The sequence below is a fragment of the Erpetoichthys calabaricus genome, chromosome 10 (assembly GCF_900747795.2).
Source record: "Erpetoichthys calabaricus chromosome 10, fErpCal1.3, whole genome shotgun sequence".
Classification (NCBI taxonomy): Eukaryota; Metazoa; Chordata; class Cladistia; order Polypteriformes; family Polypteridae; genus Erpetoichthys; species Erpetoichthys calabaricus.
In genome coordinates, this window is record NC_041403.2 from 151141348 (window position 1) to 151158470 (window position 17123).

At 43.2% G+C, this 17123-nt stretch overlaps 1 protein-coding gene across 2 annotated transcripts in view; it reads left to right on the forward strand.

Annotated features, from left to right (window-relative positions):
• Nucleotides 1–16464, forward strand: part of LOC114659547 (phosphatidate phosphatase LPIN3-like) — a 104312-nt gene extending 87848 nt beyond the window's left edge. For both annotated transcript variants that reach the window (XM_028812098.2, XM_028812099.2), the window contains 9 exons: nucleotides 2380–2469; nucleotides 2719–2792; nucleotides 6322–6457; nucleotides 6543–6691; nucleotides 8310–8396; nucleotides 13223–13375; nucleotides 14487–14601; nucleotides 15415–15518; nucleotides 15995–16464. In XM_028812098.2, coding sequence (XP_028667931.1) covers nucleotides 2380–2469; nucleotides 2719–2792; nucleotides 6322–6457; nucleotides 6543–6691; nucleotides 8310–8396; nucleotides 13223–13375; nucleotides 14487–14601; nucleotides 15415–15518; nucleotides 15995–16133 — 1047 coding nt within the window. In that variant the 3' untranslated portion in view covers nucleotides 16134–16464. The remainder of the gene's footprint in view (nucleotides 1–2379; nucleotides 2470–2718; nucleotides 2793–6321; nucleotides 6458–6542; nucleotides 6692–8309; nucleotides 8397–13222; nucleotides 13376–14486; nucleotides 14602–15414; nucleotides 15519–15994) is intronic.
• Nucleotides 16465–17123: the final 659 nt, after the last annotated feature.

Here is a 17123-nt window from a genome sequence, read left to right on the forward strand (position 1 = left end):
GTCTAGTTTCGTGTGCAATGTGTTTCGTGCTTTACTTGCGTTTGAATACTTTTTTATGTGCCTTTTCCTTTTTTCGGTGCTCGTTGCGCCTCATTTCTCCATTTTTCCTGTGCTCACTCCTTTTTTCTGTGGTCTTGTCCGCTTCTCGCGGCCCCTCATCCGCCTCTCTCGCCCTCTTTTGTCCGCCTTTCTCGGCTCCTCAGCCGACTCTCGCAGACTCTTTTTGCGCCTGCGCAGTACGTCTTTTTGCAGCTACGGCCCATTGCCGGATGTGCCTGCGTCCATCATCCGGTTTAGCATTCTCGGTTAGTAATATGGATCTATCTATCTATCTATTATATAGTGCCTATCTATCTATCTATCTATCTATCTATCTATCTATCTATCTATCTATCTATCTATCTATCTATCTATCTATCTATCTATTATATAGTGCCTTTCATGTCTATCTATCTATCTATCTATCTAAAACGTCAACAGGAAGCAGTCTTTAAAAAAACAGATGACAATCCCCGGTGCTTCTTCTCTGTTAGCGTCTCACCTGCTTCTCCCATGCAGGCTCTGCAACAGGCGAGACGCTCTTAATGCAGCTGATGTTCTCTACACCGTCCTGCTTCAGCTGTTTGGCTCACCTGCACTCGCTCGCTCTCCCGCACCGACTTTCTCCTACTGCTGCTGCTTCCTGCCTGCCTGCCTGCCTCCTCTGTTCTCTCTCCTCTCTTTTCTTTTACTTCTTCTCCCCCTTAACCGGCTCGCGCTTCTCTATATATGCGGGGAGGACATGGCAGCTGCAGCCCATCAGCCACAGGAACAATCATGGATGTGGGCAGTTTCCCACATGTGCACTTAGGTGAGAAACGCCCACACTGCAGATCGCTACTGCTACCAAGCCGCGAGCTATACCCACAGCCTGGCTCGTGGCTCGTTACGCGAGCCAATGCTCGTATTTAGATCTGAATTTTTTGCTCAGGCTTTCCTCGTATCTTGAATTTCTCGTATACAGAGGTGTTCGAATCTCGAGGTTCCACTGTGTTTCCAACTTCAAAAACAAACGTAAGTCTTCCATTATGCTAAGAGCCCTAAACCCTGTGGCACTTTTGTGGTTTTATTTTTGTGCTCCCCACACTGATGCTACGCGAATAGCAAATCCATAGGTGGTCTGCATGCTTTGTCGGACTTTAAGCATTTCCAAACACGTTTGGACCCCAGTGCCTGTACTTGAGCCTGGTGTAAAGATTTGTCCTCGCATTTCTTCTTCGTTTTATGTGAAAGTTTTATTCTGGTGTCCCCAGACGTGCTTTAGTTCAGCGTTTCTCAACCTTTAAGTATTTGCGACCCAAGTTTTCATAACAGTTTTAATCGCGCCCCCCTAATGTTTTTTTGAAACCCTAATAAAATGTATTCCTATATTTTTTGCTGCCACTACAAGTTTAAAATTTCACTACGAATAACGAAATTATGCTACATATGGCAACATTTGCGCCCCCTTTTTTGTTGCAACACCCCACAGTTTGAGAACCACTGCTTTAGGGTAACATTTCTTGATGTTCTGGCAGCAGTGTGGACGGATATTTATCTGAAAGGTGACTGGCGTGCCTATGCCTGCCTGTGGATGGCACTCATTTGCTATCCTCGGCCCTTCTGGATCTCCAGAGTGTTAGTCCATGTATCAGCAGAGAGAGTCCAGTGATCAGACATTAGTAGCACCATTACTAATCTCATATGATGATAAGGAAAGGCAAATTTTAAAATGAAAAGATAAACTGCGTCCTCTGAGCTAACATACACTTTTTCCTTTAACATCCATCCATCCATTTTCCAACCCGCTGAATCCGAACACAGGGTCACGGGGGTCTGCTGGAGCCAATCCCAGCCAACACAGGGCACAAGGCAGGAACCAATCCTGGGCAGGGTGCCAACCCACCGCAGGACACACACAAACACACACTAGGGCCAATTTAGAATCGCCAATCCACCTAACCTGCATGTCTTTGGACTGTGGGAGGAAACCCACGCAGACACGGGGAGAACATGCAAACTCCATGCAGGGAGGACCCGGGAAGCGAACCCAGGTCTCCCAACTGCGAGGCAGCAGCGCTACCCATTGCCCCACCGTGCCGCCCTTTTCCTTTAACACTTTTGACAAAATTCATCAGTAACATTAGATGCCATGTTGACTAATAACGCATATTCCACCATACTGCAAAACAAAGAGAGCGACACAAGCTCTGTGCTGACAGAAAAAATAAAAAAGTACAATGGTACCTCGAAATCAAATCATGGGGGTCAGTCTTCCAAAGTCTTGATCTTCTGAGTCCTCCTTGTACCACTGCAGCCTTCACTCAACATTTCTGGTGCTCTCTTTTTTTATTTGTGTAGAGCACAGTGGACCAGCTGGTAAAAGAGAAGATGCCCAAGAAGTCAGGCAGATGGTGGTTCTCTTGGAGAAGGAAAGATCTAGCATCTGAGGTACGGGTAAGGGGGTTGCTGTTGATAAGCGATGGTGGGAATGACAGAGGTGACAGCTCTTAGGGAAGTGTAGTCTTAAGTGAGTTGAAGAAGATCCTTCAGTGCCAGGAATTGGTTTATAGTCTTCTTCGTTCATGCTCTTAACCTCTCTGTTAGTGAAATTTTTCAGAAAGGATGAAACCAAAATGCAGCTTCTTTTTTCCCCCTAAATAATGGAATGAATTTTTTGCTCGGTCTTTATCTTGTTAGACAAAAGCCAATGAAGAAAAAAGTGAAGAGAAGAAAAAGCCAGATGAACCGGCCAGCATTGCGCCTCCTCCAAAGTAAGCGTCCCTTTTGTCTAAATGGTAAAAAGCGCTTGAGCCAGTCAGCCACAAACACGTCTCTCGGTGGTGTAATGGAGTAGCCCTGCTGTTCACTGCCCGTGTAGAGGCTCACTCAGACTTTGGTAAAGAAGGGTGCCAGCTCAATGTCTACCTGTGACTCCGAGTGGGGCGCTGATCAAGTCTGGAGTCCACTGCACTGATTCTTTTAATGATTTTAAACACTTCAGTCACGTCACCTTTTAATCTTCATTTGCTTCAAACTACTAAGGTTCAACTTCTTCAATCTTTATTCATAACTTACAGCTCAGCCTATGGGCGTCTTCAAGTGTCTTTTTTGTGATATGGAGACTACGACTGTGCAAGGTACTCCCAATCTAGCCCCATGAGACTCTAAGGTGTTTGTTCAAGAAGTGTTTGAACATCCTGGAGTGTTTCTTTCAAAGCGCTTCGGCACACACTTTCCATTTTTACTTTTCTGCAGCATTCTGAATGTTAGGCATACAACATCGACTGTCTCGTCTGCAACATGAATTTTTATGTAAAGTTTAAAGCCAATGTGCTGAGCATGTTCTGTCTAAAGCGTAACTGCAACACTGTCATGTGTTAAAGTAAGAAACTAAACCAAAATCAAATATTTGATCTGAGTCTCGGGTCAGTCTTTCTTTTCATGTTCTCTCTCAGGTCCTCCTGTTTCCATCAACATCTTTTAGGAGCTGCAGGTCGGGCCGACTGACGTCTCTTAAGTGTGTCCACTGTTCCATGCGGTGGCACTTGTCATCTTGTGCTTGATGTTGCCTTGATGGGTTCCAATTATCATTTCCCAATACAGTGGAACCTCGGTTTGTGAGCATAATTCGTTCCAGAAACGTGCTCGCAGTCCAAAGCACTCGGATATCAAAGTGAATTTCCCCATAAGAAATAATGGAAACTCAGATGATTCGTTCCACAACCCAAAACTATTCATATAAAAATGATTAATACAAAATATAAAGTAAAAATACATAAAACAAATTAACCTGCACTTTACCTTTGAAGAGAATCGTGGCTGGTGTGAGGGAGTTTCTAAACTCTTGTGGGATTTCACCCAACGGGACGACACACGGAAGAGCGTCCCAAAGCAATCGCAGTCTCCCAGCGCTGTAGCAGTTCGCCGTAAAAGCGAATTCGAAAAGATCGTGGACACGCTATAAGCGCCTGCCGTCGATGGGTGATACAAGGAACATTATAAATGCGCTGTGTCTGTGAATAGGAGAGCGGCAGATCCCACTACAATAAATAACCGCGCTGTTGCTGTTTCAAGCTGAATAAAGCTGGTGTTGCTAAAGTACTGAGACTCAGCTTCGTGTTTTGGGGTGCAAGACGGGGACTCGCACGTCACAGCACACACACACACACACACACAGTCACAATGCTGTAGTAAACAGTATACGCTCGTACGGATGTTGACTATATGACTGAGGCACGCCGACTCAGACGGAGAATAGGAGACGATTACCCACAATCCTGCAGCGAGAGAGAGAGAGAAAAGAACCATCGGCTCAGTTGTGATCACATGACACTCAGCAGACAAAGCGTATACATACTACTCGTATTGCAAGACCTCGCTCGTTTATCAAGTCAAAATTTATTACAAATTTTAGCTCGTCTTGCAAAACACTCGTAAACCAAGTTACTCGCAAACTGAGGTTCGACTGTATTGGAATACTTGGATTCATAGAATGAAAGAAAATATGGAACAATTTAATGAAATGTCTAATTAATATGTTTTAATATTTAAATGATCACTGACTGCTCTGGTTTCCTTCCACAGACAGACATGGTGGTTAGGTTGCCTCCTGATGTGTGTGTTGACCCCGTGGTGGGCTGGCCCCCTGTCCAGGGGTTGTCACTGCCTTGCTGGGACAAGTTGCAGCTTCCCCCATAAGCCTACTCAGGATAAATGGGTCATAAGACGGATGGATGATCCATGATGGATGATTGGGAGGAGTGGTGGCTCTAAGGCTAGGGATCTGCACTGGCATTCGGAAGGTTGCCAGTTCAAATCCCGTAAATGCCAATAGGGACTCTGCTCTGTTGGGCCCCTAAGCAAGGCCCATAACCTGCAATTGCTGAGCGCTTTGAGTAGTGAGAAAAGCACTATATAAATGCAAAGAATTATTATGATCACCAACATAACACATGATTTAAGTATTTACTCAAATATGCTGACCTAATGTTCGATGGATATCCATCCATCCTCTTCCGCTTACCCGAGGTCGGGTCGCGGGGGCAGCAGCTTGAGCAGAGATGCCCAGACTTCCCTCTCCCCGGCCACTTCTTCTAGCTCTTCCGGGAGAATCCCAAGGCGTTCCCAGGCCAGTCAAGAGACATAGTCCCTCCAGCGTGTCCTGGGTCTTCCCCGGGAGGCATCCTGATCAGATGCCCGAGCCACCTCATCTGACTCCTCTCGATGCGGAGGAGCAGCGGCTCTACTCTGAGCCCCTCCCGGATGACCGAGCTTCTCACCCTATCTTTAAGGGAGAGCCCAGACACCCTGTGGAGGAAACTCATTTCAGCCGCTTGTATTCACGATCTCGTTGTTTCGGTCACTACCCATAGCTCATGACCATAGGTGAGGGTAGGAACATAGATCGACCTCGAGATACTTGAACTCCTCCACTTGAGGAAGGATCTCGCTCCCAACCCTGAGAGGGCACTCCACCCTTTTCTGGCTGAGGACCATGGTCTCGGATTTGGAGGTGCTGATTCCCATCCCAGCCGCTTCACACTCAGCTGCGAACCGATCCAGAGAGAGCTGAAGATCACGGCCTGATGAAGCAAACAGGACAACATCAAATGTTAGGTGGATATATGACCACAAAAGTCTTTATAAATGGTTCCAATATGCTCCCAGTATAAAGTAATGGAGTCCATCCACTTTGAATCTGAAACACAAACTCAGAAAACCAGCTGCATGTGAGGTGTTTAAAAATTCGCTGTGGTGCTCACCCCTTCCATAAGGCTTTTCACTGGGGAACACTGAAGGAGCTAAAGCACGCTGGGCCCTTGAGACGCGTCACCCTGCCCTTCCTCACTCCGCTAATGGCAGTTTAGGTGGCTTGGAAGGCGCTGCGCTTTTGATGCAAAATGTTTCTGAAGGAGTCTCTTCTCACTCTACCCTAGCCATGGGGCCCAGACACTCATCATAAACTTCTGAAGGATCACCTGATATTCGATTTATCGATTTTCTTCTTGTGGGCAACATCGGCAAAATGATTTCTACAACGTAGTTTATGTAAATTCACTAGTTTGAGTGCTGTATTTTAAATTTAGATCCATATTTCTGTATGTGAGCATTGATCACACCAGCAGTGAACTTCAGATATACTCTTAACTTATAACTGCTAAACGTGTTTTGATTTTGTTTTGCTTGAGTTTGACATTTCATTTTTTTAAACTATAAAATAGGACTTGTCTATCTGTTCAAACATTACTTACATCTTGACAGTGAGAGAATCCAGTAGAAATGATCTGCTTTTCTCCTTAGGGATAAAAAAGGTGACACATCAAGTGACGATGACTCGGGGATGACCAGAGACAGAGAGCAGTCTGACATGCAGATTACAACAAAATGTTTCAGTCAGTTGTACCGGAAATCTCTACGCCTGAGCTCAGAGCAGATTGTGAGTACGGACCAACTGTAGCGCTGGCGGATAAAGTGGCCTGCTGTGCCAGCTTCCTAAATTTATGGTTCCTCCTTGTTAACAGGAGCAACTGAATCTAAGAGAAGGCGCCAACGAGATTGTGTTTAGTGTGACCACACAGTACCAGGGTACGTGTCGATGTGAGGCCACCATCTACTTGTGGAACTGGGATGACAAAATCATTATTTCCGATATCGATGGCACTATTACCAAGTAAGTCAGCTGGAAATGTGCAGAAGTCCACAGGAGGAGATCACACGCAGTAACATAAGAACAATTCACAAAGAGAACATACTGATGACTTCTTATTTTCTGCCCATCCTGCTACACCTGAAGTCTTCGCTGCTGATCAATACAGTCATGGAGCATTATACAGTCCAATGAATTTAATCAAAATATAGGCAATGTCAGTCATTATTGTCAGCTTTAGGATGGCACATGGGTTAGAGACATGAGTTTTGGTTTCTGACCATAGCATCAACTTGGTATATGAAATGCTGAGGCGTCTTTTAGGTAATACGCTAAAATGTTGAGGATGTGTGAGGCAGTTAAACCAAGACGTGAGTCCGAGTAGTGAACTGAATTTTGAAATTCCTTTGGTTTATCTAAAGATGTTAAGATATGAAGTCTGTTTTATTGTGTGTTACATGTACAGAGACGGCTCTGCAGTATTTGCTGTTGCTCCTGTCACAGCTCGGTGAAGTAGCCTACGCTGTGGTTGGATGTTCTAATGTAGGAGTGAACTACTGTTGGATTCAGATGCATATTGGGAGTGGCTGGCAGGGTCTGACATCACTCAGTTCAGCTCAGGGTTGAATTGCAGAATGGATGTCATGTTACAGGACTCCATTACAGTCCACAGAGGTAGTAACCGTTGTATACTTTATTTTCCTTTAAACTCTGAAGGAGCGCTGAACCACTGGTTTTCTTTTTTTATTTCACCTTATACAATTTCTTGTATTAGGAATTTGTTAAGTTTTCACATACCCCTTGGGGTCAGCCATTGTACAGCGTCCCTGGAGCAAGATTAAGGGCCCAGCAGAGTAGGATCTCTTTTGACAGTGACGGGGATTCAAACCGCCAACCTTCTGGATACCAGCACAGATCCTTAGCCTCAGAGCCACCACTCCGCCCAAATTTGCTGTGCTTTTGAAGGGCGGCACGTTGGCGCAGTGGGTAGCGCTGCTGCCTCGCAGTAAGGAGACCTGGCTTCGCTTCCCCGGGTCCTCCCTGTGTGGAGTTTGCATGTCCTCCCCGTGTCTGTGTGGGTTTCCTCCCACAGTCCAAAGACATGCAGGTTAGGTGCATTGGGGGTCCTAAATTGTCCCCGGTGTGTGTGCTGGCTGGGATTGGCTCCAGCAGACCCCCGTGACCCTGTGTTAGGATATAGCAGGTTGGAGACTGACTGACTTGACTGTGCTTTTGACCTTACAAAGTTATTTTTGTGTTTTGTTTTGTTAGAGACGACTGTCCTCAATGGCGACGGTGTCTTTGTGTTCAGTCTTACTGCCTGTGACCTACAGTCCCTCATTGTTTAATTATAGACTGAAATGAAACTGTGCTGTGCGTCTGTGGTGGACATATTTAGTTTAGTTGTCAGACTTAATGCACAACAGAGTAAAACACGTTCACATGTGAAAATAAAAACGAGTTACCCCTATGTGGTGTGGATTATACGAGAGTAACAAATATTAAATTAGAATTACGCTCGTAATGGTCTGCTTATCAGAACCCCAGGCTGCAGTTTTATTTTAGCTCAAACTTGACCTAACAGAAGCCTAAATGAATGAATAATGTCTGTGTCATATTGTGTTTTTTGTTTCCTTGCTAGGTCTGATGCATTGGGGCACATCCTCCCACAGTTTGGTAAAGACTGGACACATCAAGGGATCGCCAAACTCTACCACAAAATACACATGTAAGTGAGGTTAATGATTACAAGGAAGAAGTTCACTGGTGAGAAGTTCCCTCAAGCAGCAGCACAGTCAGTTGTGTGTCCTCACAATGAACTCGCTGCCTTTAATGACCAAAGCCTTGGGCTTCTGGCTACAGTGAGACCCCCCCCAAAGGCAGCTGCGTTGTCTACAATTCACCTTCTCTCAGTCTGATAAGAACAGGAGAGTGGTTTTGAGGCGAAAAGGCCATCCTACCCAACAGACCTGCTCACCTTGTGCTTGAAATCTCTCGTTCAGTCAGGACTTGAAGGGTCACTGAGCGCAGCGTCCGGTTACTGTGCTACTTGCTCCAGTGTTTGCGAACATTTTCACCAAATTCTACTCTCTACTCGCCCCTGTGCTCTTCTTCAAGAATACTGGCTGGCACCCTCCCAACTTGCTACCTTCATAATTTGAAGCACGTCACTCATGTCACACCATCAAATCAGTTTGCTTCTCCTTCTGGTTTCCTCCATAGTTGATACACTTTGCTCCTGGAATAAATCAAGTAGTTCTTCCCTAATGTCTCAAGAGCCTAAATGTGCGGCTGCTAAGATGGAAATTCAAACTCCATACTGCAGCCAGATGCCATTATGATCCGATTACCACCTCCGCTGACTGGCACATTCCAGATGTGGTCTCACAAGTGTGTCACACCATTCCAACTGAAGGTAAATGACACATTCTACAGTATATAACCCAACACTTTTATTATCCATTTACATCACTTCTCACTGTATAAACATATATGACTGTGCTTTTTTTAATTCCTAATGTGGAATTGATTTTCTCGAAATAATTACCAACAGTTTTCTTAGCAAAATTAACAGTTCAGATTGCTCCGTATAAAGAGGCCTTTACAATCCACTGGGGTCGTGATGTTAATCTTTAGATAACTAGGCAAAGATCCCAATGGCCTCCGTCTCTGGACACACTGGAAAGGCCAATCTTAGAGCAGGCCTGAGAATATCGGGACTCCACGTGCTCAGTTTGTCACTTTGCTGAAACACGATTGACCGTCAACATCAAGGCTGCTGTACTTTTATTTGATGTTCTCATCTTTTTCAGTTTGGATAGGAAGGAACAGCATAAGAACACAACTGCCGGTAGCAAGACATTCAGTGTAGCCCAGCTTATAGAGAGAGAGATAGATAGATAGATAGATAGATAGATAGATAGATAGATAGGAAAGGCACTATATAATAGATAGATAGATAGATAGATAGATGCTTTATTAATCCCAAGGGGAAATTCACATTCTCCAGCAGCAGCATACTGATACAAAAAATATTAAAGAGTGATAAAAATGCAGGTAAAAACAGACAATAACTTTGAATAATGTTAACGTTAAACCCCCCCAAAGTTTATGGTTTGTTTCATTAAAATGAACTCCTAATTTAAATGAGTAACGTACAGTAGTCACAGCCTTGCAGATTGTGGGTTCAAACAGTACGCTCTTCTCATGTCCAGGGAGTCTTCTGTGTGTGTTACTGTGTCCTCTACAGATGTGCATGTTGGGCTGACTGCGACTCTGGACTGGCTTGGCCTGGCCTGTTAAGAGTTTACTGTTCTCCAAGATGGACTGGCACCTTGCCTGGTATTGGGACAAAGTTTTACCCAGGGGTCTTACTACTGTGGCTGCAGGTTTTCATTCTAACCCTTTTCCTAAATATTGACCAGTTTTTGTTTTTAATTAACTTCTTATCCCTTCGTTGTAATTAACTTGTTGTTTTAGGATCAAGTCCTTCAAATTGCATTCATTTTTTTCTTCAAATGGCACCCAAATAGAAATGACATATGAAGTGAGGCAACATATCACCAGCTAAGTCAGGGCCTTAAACTCCAACCAGTTTTTAATTAGAAGCTTGTTATTAATTAAACTTCAATTTAATTCTGTGGCTTGTTGGTGTGCACACAGCAGACCTTTCCAAAACTGTTACTTTTCCCCCCAAGACCACCTTCCAATTGTTTTGTGGACCTGAGCAGATTACTGAGACCTCTTTTTATTTTCAAATAGTGTATGGTGGACGTAGGTTGCTGGCCATGTGTTGGTTCGTTTTGCATCTTAATATTATTGTTTGGCTGCTTATTAAGAAAAAGAAATAGTTAAGAGGTCTGAATCTTAAATAGAAACCCAATTCAAATGAAGGGAAAAGAGTTAATTAGTAGCAAATGCTAATCGCTAATTAAGAAAATGGTAAGAATGAAAACCTGCAGCCACAGTAGGTGTCCAGAGTCAAGTCTGCAGCTACTTGTACAATGTGAAAATTCAGATGTTTCTGCTAGTACTTGGGGAATAATTCCCCTAAGGGCAAAGAGAATCATAACAAGGTTTAGGGAATGTGCTTGTGGAACAGGGTATGCATAAGAAAGATTAAAGTATGTGCCCATAGTAGGCTAGAGTATTCGTGACATTGTATAGTATATAGAAGAATAGTAAAGCATGGTATTTACTTATTTTGTCAGATAACAAGTTCCAGAAAAAGACATTTTATATTATATATATATATATATATATATATATATATATATATATATATATATATATACACACACACACACACACACAGTGGAACTCGGTTCACGAACCTTTCGGTACACGTACAAATCGGTTTACGACCAAAAAATTAGCCAAACTTTTGCCTCGGTTCACGACCACACAGTCGGTATATGAACGAGCCAGTTTCCCTTTTGGTTTGTACATGTTCAGTCTCTCCCTGTGCATTTCCTGTACAGCGAGCAAGAGAGCGAGACACACACACACACAGGCAGCGCGTGAGAGAGAGCCAGACGCACACACACAGGCAAACGAGAGCTGGACGCATAAGGTAGGAAGGCAGTTAAAGAATGCACTGGGCTTGATTTTGTTTTCACTTCTGTTTACAGCGATCGGTTCGTAGCGTGCATTGTTGCAATGTTACTTTTCTTGGTGGTTTATTAAATTATGGATTTTTTCAAATGTTCATTTTTTACCCTGTGCTTATAACTCATTAAAAAAAAGTGTTTTTAGCCAGTGGTTGGTAGCGCTATAGCGCAAACTATTGCAGTGTTAGTTTTCTCTGTTGTTCAAGGTTTTCTCAGTGTTATTCAAGGTTTTTACATTTAGTTTACTATTATGCTGTGTATTCTATGGTTTAATTAAGTATATTTGTGCTTAAAAACTAAAAAAAATACATATTTACATACAGTTTGTATGGTCTGGAACGGATTCATTGTATTTACATACAATCCTATGGGGAAATTGTATCGGTTTACGATCAGTTTTGGAATGAATTATGGTCGTGAACCGAGGTTCCATTGTGTGTGTAATATATATATATATATAAAATATATACATACACACACAATTGTATATATGTGCAAATACATAGACAAAACACGATAACAAACAACGTAAACTTGTTAGCGAAGTTGAAAAAGGGCACATAACTTATGAATTCTGATCTTTCAATTCATGTGGTTCAGATGGATCAGTTCTTTAGTTAGTTATTAAGCTTTGATTGCCTGCACCTTGGCATTCACTTACTCGCAGTTTGTCAACACTGGCTTATGAACCCCCACATGTCGTCTGTGCGAATGAGATGCTGCTCTGAACTGGAAGAAATTTATAACAACTAGAACTTATCATTCACAAGTTTATTATTGTCCAGTTACAGGGACACCAATACCCTAGTACAGTAGCTGACTTTATCCTGTCTACTAAATTAGGATTAATAGTTGTCAGAACCAAATCGGTTATTCTTATGGTTTCATGTAAGCTATGCTTTAATCCTTTCCTGGTTGGCTTTCTCTAGACATGTGTAAGAATCTTCAGCTTGGATTTCTTTTTTTGTTTAATGAGCTCATCTCCTTTGCCTTGGTCACACCTTCTGGTTGCAGGCGTGAGGTTCAACACACTGTGTTAGTCCTCTTATTGCTAGCAAAATCACGTCAGCTGGTGATCAGTCAGATGCCGTTTTCAGCAAGTCGAACACATGACTCTCCATACAGCATTCCCTAGCTTGGGCACTTGCTATCTTAACAAGGTTTGAACTAATAGCCCTCATCCTCCAACTCCTTTTATGGACAGTCTTCCATTTTCCAGTGCAGCACCAGTTACCCTTTGGCATAGATGGGATTGCTGTAGCCTTTGTTAAAGCCACACTCTGCAGGTACTGGGGTTTTCAAGCAGAAGTTATGGCCAGGTTTTGAGCATTGAGCTGATAGAGGAAGCAAAATCTGGGGTGGCTGTGGTGGTTTTAAAGGAGAGAGCAGACATCTTACCACTGGTTTCTTAGGTCACAAAAGCCCACGCCTTTAGCTTGACTACTGGAGCAAACTTCTGTCAATCAAGGTTGCCACTTACTGAATTTGGGGCTCTTTGATCAAACTTGCGTTCCTAGATGGTTGCCATTATGAGATGTTTCTGTGTTGATAAAGCTTATCACAGGCTGCATTCCAAAGAGGAGCCCCATCATGAAAGCAGACTTTTAGTTGACATTAAGATTGTCTTGCCCAACCTTTTAAGCCAAGGGCCTGTGTTCTAGGCAAGTCAAGAAAGGAGAATACCAGTCTGCCCTTAGAACATCCCCCCCATGTCTTTGATAGCAGACCCCCATTAGAGGTGTGTCTGAGGCTCCCAGATCAATGGGTGCTCACTGGAAATCAAAGACGCAGCCTGAACTGCCCGTTATGTGCACAGTAGTCTGAGGGCCCATCTTTGTTACGGCATGTCTTGCTTTATTTTTTTTATTACTTCTCTTTAAAGTCAAAACTAAGATGCCTGGCTTATTCTCAGTCTGTTAATAATGACCGTCTTTATCTCTACCAGGAATGGCTACAAATTCTTGTATTGTTCTGCACGGGCCATCGGTATGGCAGACATCACCAAAGGCTACCTGCAGTGGGTTAATGACAAGGGGACAGTCCTGCCCAAGGGGCCAGTGCTTCTCGCGCCCAGCAGCCTTTTTTCTGCCCTGCATAGGTATGTCCTTGATCAAGATTTTGTATTTGTTTAACTGACTTGATTTGAACAGTTAGATGGATGAATGTGGAAGGCACTATACAGTAGATATACAGGTACATCCTGCTTTATAAATCCTCATGCAAAACAGAAAATTAAAAAAAAAAAAAAAGTGCAAACTATTAGTGCAAGACGCTAAACTGTAGACACAATCTAAATAAATGTGGTCCTGTGCCAAAGTGTCCATTAGAACTGCACAGTAAGCTCTTCCCTCGTTCTCTTAAAATGTCTACCTTTGCAGCACAAAGCGCAGGCAGGCAGGGTCTGAGTGGACACACAGTTTTCTATGTGCAGTTAGTGTTTAAAAATGCCACCCCAAAGCATGTTGTGATGTGGCCTCGGGTACTAGACTTCCACATTATCCTGTAAAAAAAAATAAATAAATAAAATAATGCAGAAACTAGTCTCTGTGTTCACCTTTCAGCTACACGACCCCAGCTTTTTTAATCCTCGCAAATGGAGACCTTTGAAAAATGCTCTGTAGAGCCGTAAACTTCTGAAAATGCAGGCTCGGTGTTGCAATGCGAATGTGTAAAAATTTCTAAAAACAGACACTTAACTGCGCTGTGATTGGTTCATGCTTATCGCATAGCCACTCCCTGATTGGATCCTGCCCATTACAGCATCTCATTCCCTGATTGGTTGTCCTTCACAAAAAGAAAAACCAATTCCAGCGCAGTGTTGCTTGCCGGTCTGCGTGTAAATGCTCTTTGTTACAGTCTGAATGCCACATATTTTTCAAAAATCAAATGGATTTACCGGTCGCTAGAGTTCAGCTCTAAACACTTTGGTTGGCGTTGTTAGTACCCCTTCAAGAACGTTTCAGGGCATACTCGGTGTATGTGGCCATGTTTACTTCATACGCGTTTTCAGGGTGGATGGAGATCATTTTTATTTAACAGTGCAATTCTTATTATTAAGTGAAAATGACACTAAACACTGTCTGTGTAGTGCTCTGTCAATGCCGACACAAGGAAGGCCTGCTTGTCTAAACAAACAAAAATTATTTTCAGTTGAAATGCGCTAAATGTACTAATGTTTTTTTTTTTGTTTTTTTTAATTGTGTGAACAGAGAGGTGATTGAGAAGAAACCCGAGGTCTTCAAGATCGCTTGTTTGAATGACATCAGGAACCTGTTCAGTCCACAAAGACAACCTTTTTATGCAGCCTTTGGGAACAGAACTAATGTAAGTTGGGAATCGTCTTTAATGTCTTTACTTGACCATCTGACACAAAAAAAAAGAAAACTGTTGGCCACCTAAGCTGCTGACGGATTAAAGAGCAGTCCCAAGTGGATTTGTATGTTTAAAAGCTGGTCAGCACAGTGCAGTTTTGGGACTAAGGACACCATTCTGATCAGGATAGATTGGTAAAACCAGTGTGAAAACACTAACCAGCTGTGAGGTATTTCTTTAAAAAAGATAAAGTCTAGATAGCCCTGGTCTCATTTTATTTTTCCGACACTCCTCACCCCTGTGTACGCTTCCCCCACCACTTTTTGCAGCGAGCTAAAACAAGGAAGGCCTTTACGGTCAAGTAAAATGAGTCCTGTGAGGAGTGGTGCTTCATTAGTAAGCCGCAGCAGTGCACTTCCTAAAGTCCTAGAGCCCCGTCGGAGATGCCTCTGCTGGGTAGCGGGTGTTGATTTTAGTGTTTCATTGGAGTACACCCGCTGGTTTTTCAATAGTGGATGGCGGTCCACAACAGAATTTCTGAATAAGCAAACAGCAGGTGGAGGATGAGACTCCAGCGCCTGCCTGGTGGTTGAGCCTTGGGTGCAGAACACTGGACCAGCGATGCCCAACCAGTCCAGTATGTCACTGTGAGCCGCTGTTCTCTGAGAGGCCTAATAACTACAGCAACTGTTCCAGAATAAAGCCTCTGCCATCGGTTTGGAGCAGCTCCTGGTGGCCACTGCAAAGCAGAATGCATTCCAGTTTAGGATTTAGACAAATATTGTTTTTTAAAGAAAAACTTTTTTTTTTTTTTTTTTGGTATAGGATGTTTATGCCTACAAGCAAGTTGGGGTATCAGATGGAAGGATCTTCACTGTGAACCCCAAGGGGGAACTCATTCAGGAAAAAACCAAAGGAAACGTATCTTCGTAAGTTACTGAGGTCTTTTCCTGTTGTAAGAGTTTAGCCAGTTAGCTTGGCATCGGGCTGGAGGCAGAAGTGAGAAACTTATCTGGACCAGAACAGGGAGGATGGATTTCTTCTATAGTGTACTTTTCCTCATAGTATGCAGTCATCACACTTCAGCTTCAGTATGTACTTGCAAATGTTTTAAATATCTGCCTCTAAATTTAAAACACACACGGTGCGAGGTAAGTAAAGTGCCATATCCAAACACCAGAGCACATCAGACAAATGGCATGGCGGCCATCTGCACAGCAGGGCTGCAGTGGTTTATCTTCAGTGTAAGACAAGAAAAAGATGGGTGGTGCTAAATAAATGACATGCAAGTTACCAGTAGCAGTTGTATGCAGGCGGTGCAAATAATAAAATAAAATACTAACTGTGGCCACCACACAAGCAGCTGTCTGCTACCACCTTCACCCTCTCTGTGTGTCGTCTGCAGGTACTCTCATCTGAGTGAGCTGGTCGAACACATCTTCCCTCATCACAAACCAGGACAATGTCTGTTCGAGTGTCCGGAGTTCAGCCACTTCTCATACTGGAGGGAGCCCGTCCCGCCACTCAACCTCGACGAGCTCTAATTAATCTGACCGCCGGGATGGGTACTGTCAGGGCACAAAAGTTCAATGTTGGTACTTTAAAAGAAAACACTAAGTAAAAATCTCAACCCTGAAAAAGTTTCTTATGGACGAGCAAATCTGTCCGAGGTGAGCATTAGTCTACTGCCAGGACTGGATTTGTTAATGCAGGATATTTTTATATGAAACTGTTAAGACTGTAAGTAAGTAACGCAATTTGTTTTATATTAAGACTGTGCCTTACAGGAGGGACTGTACAAATATCTGTTTAGAAAAGAGGAATGCAAATGGGTTGGTTTAAAACAAAAAATAAATAAATAAATAAAGCTGCCCAGCCAAATGTTTGTTACACGTGATTTTGGAAATGAGGAGAGCTAAGGAACAGAAAGTGCAGCGTGGCGGAGCAGTGAAAGTTGTTGTAAGTAGCGGGTCTACTGCCTAAGGCCAAGTACCCATAGTTTGGATGCTCTGTATTGTCACTGCCAGGCATTACTGGTAAAGCATTATGGGTCACATTAAAGTAACATGTGACAATGATAAATCTCATCATCTGATAGCGTGAGACAGAGCTCATAGCTGCTTTGCACCATAAACATTACTAAATTGTTATTTTGTCTTCCATTTGGTTTGATAACTAAAATGTTTGCAATGTTTGTCCTTTTGTTATTGGGGCTTTACTTTCCAATAAATGATTTGAGTATTTAAAAATTCATGCAGCCTTAAAAAAAAAAAAAAAAAATGAACAAGGTTTTTGTTTTTTTTTGTTCTTTATTTCATCTAATACGATTTCTCGTATTAGAAATTTGTTAGTTTTCGCATACCCCTTGGGGTTAAGAGCGCAGGGTCACCCATTGTACAGCGCCCCTGGAGCAATTACAGGTTAAGGGTCTTGCTCAAGGGCCCAGCAGAGTAGGATCTCTTTTTGGGAGTGACGGGGATTCGAACCGGCAACCTTCTGGATACCAGCACAGATCCTTAGCCTCAGAGCCACCA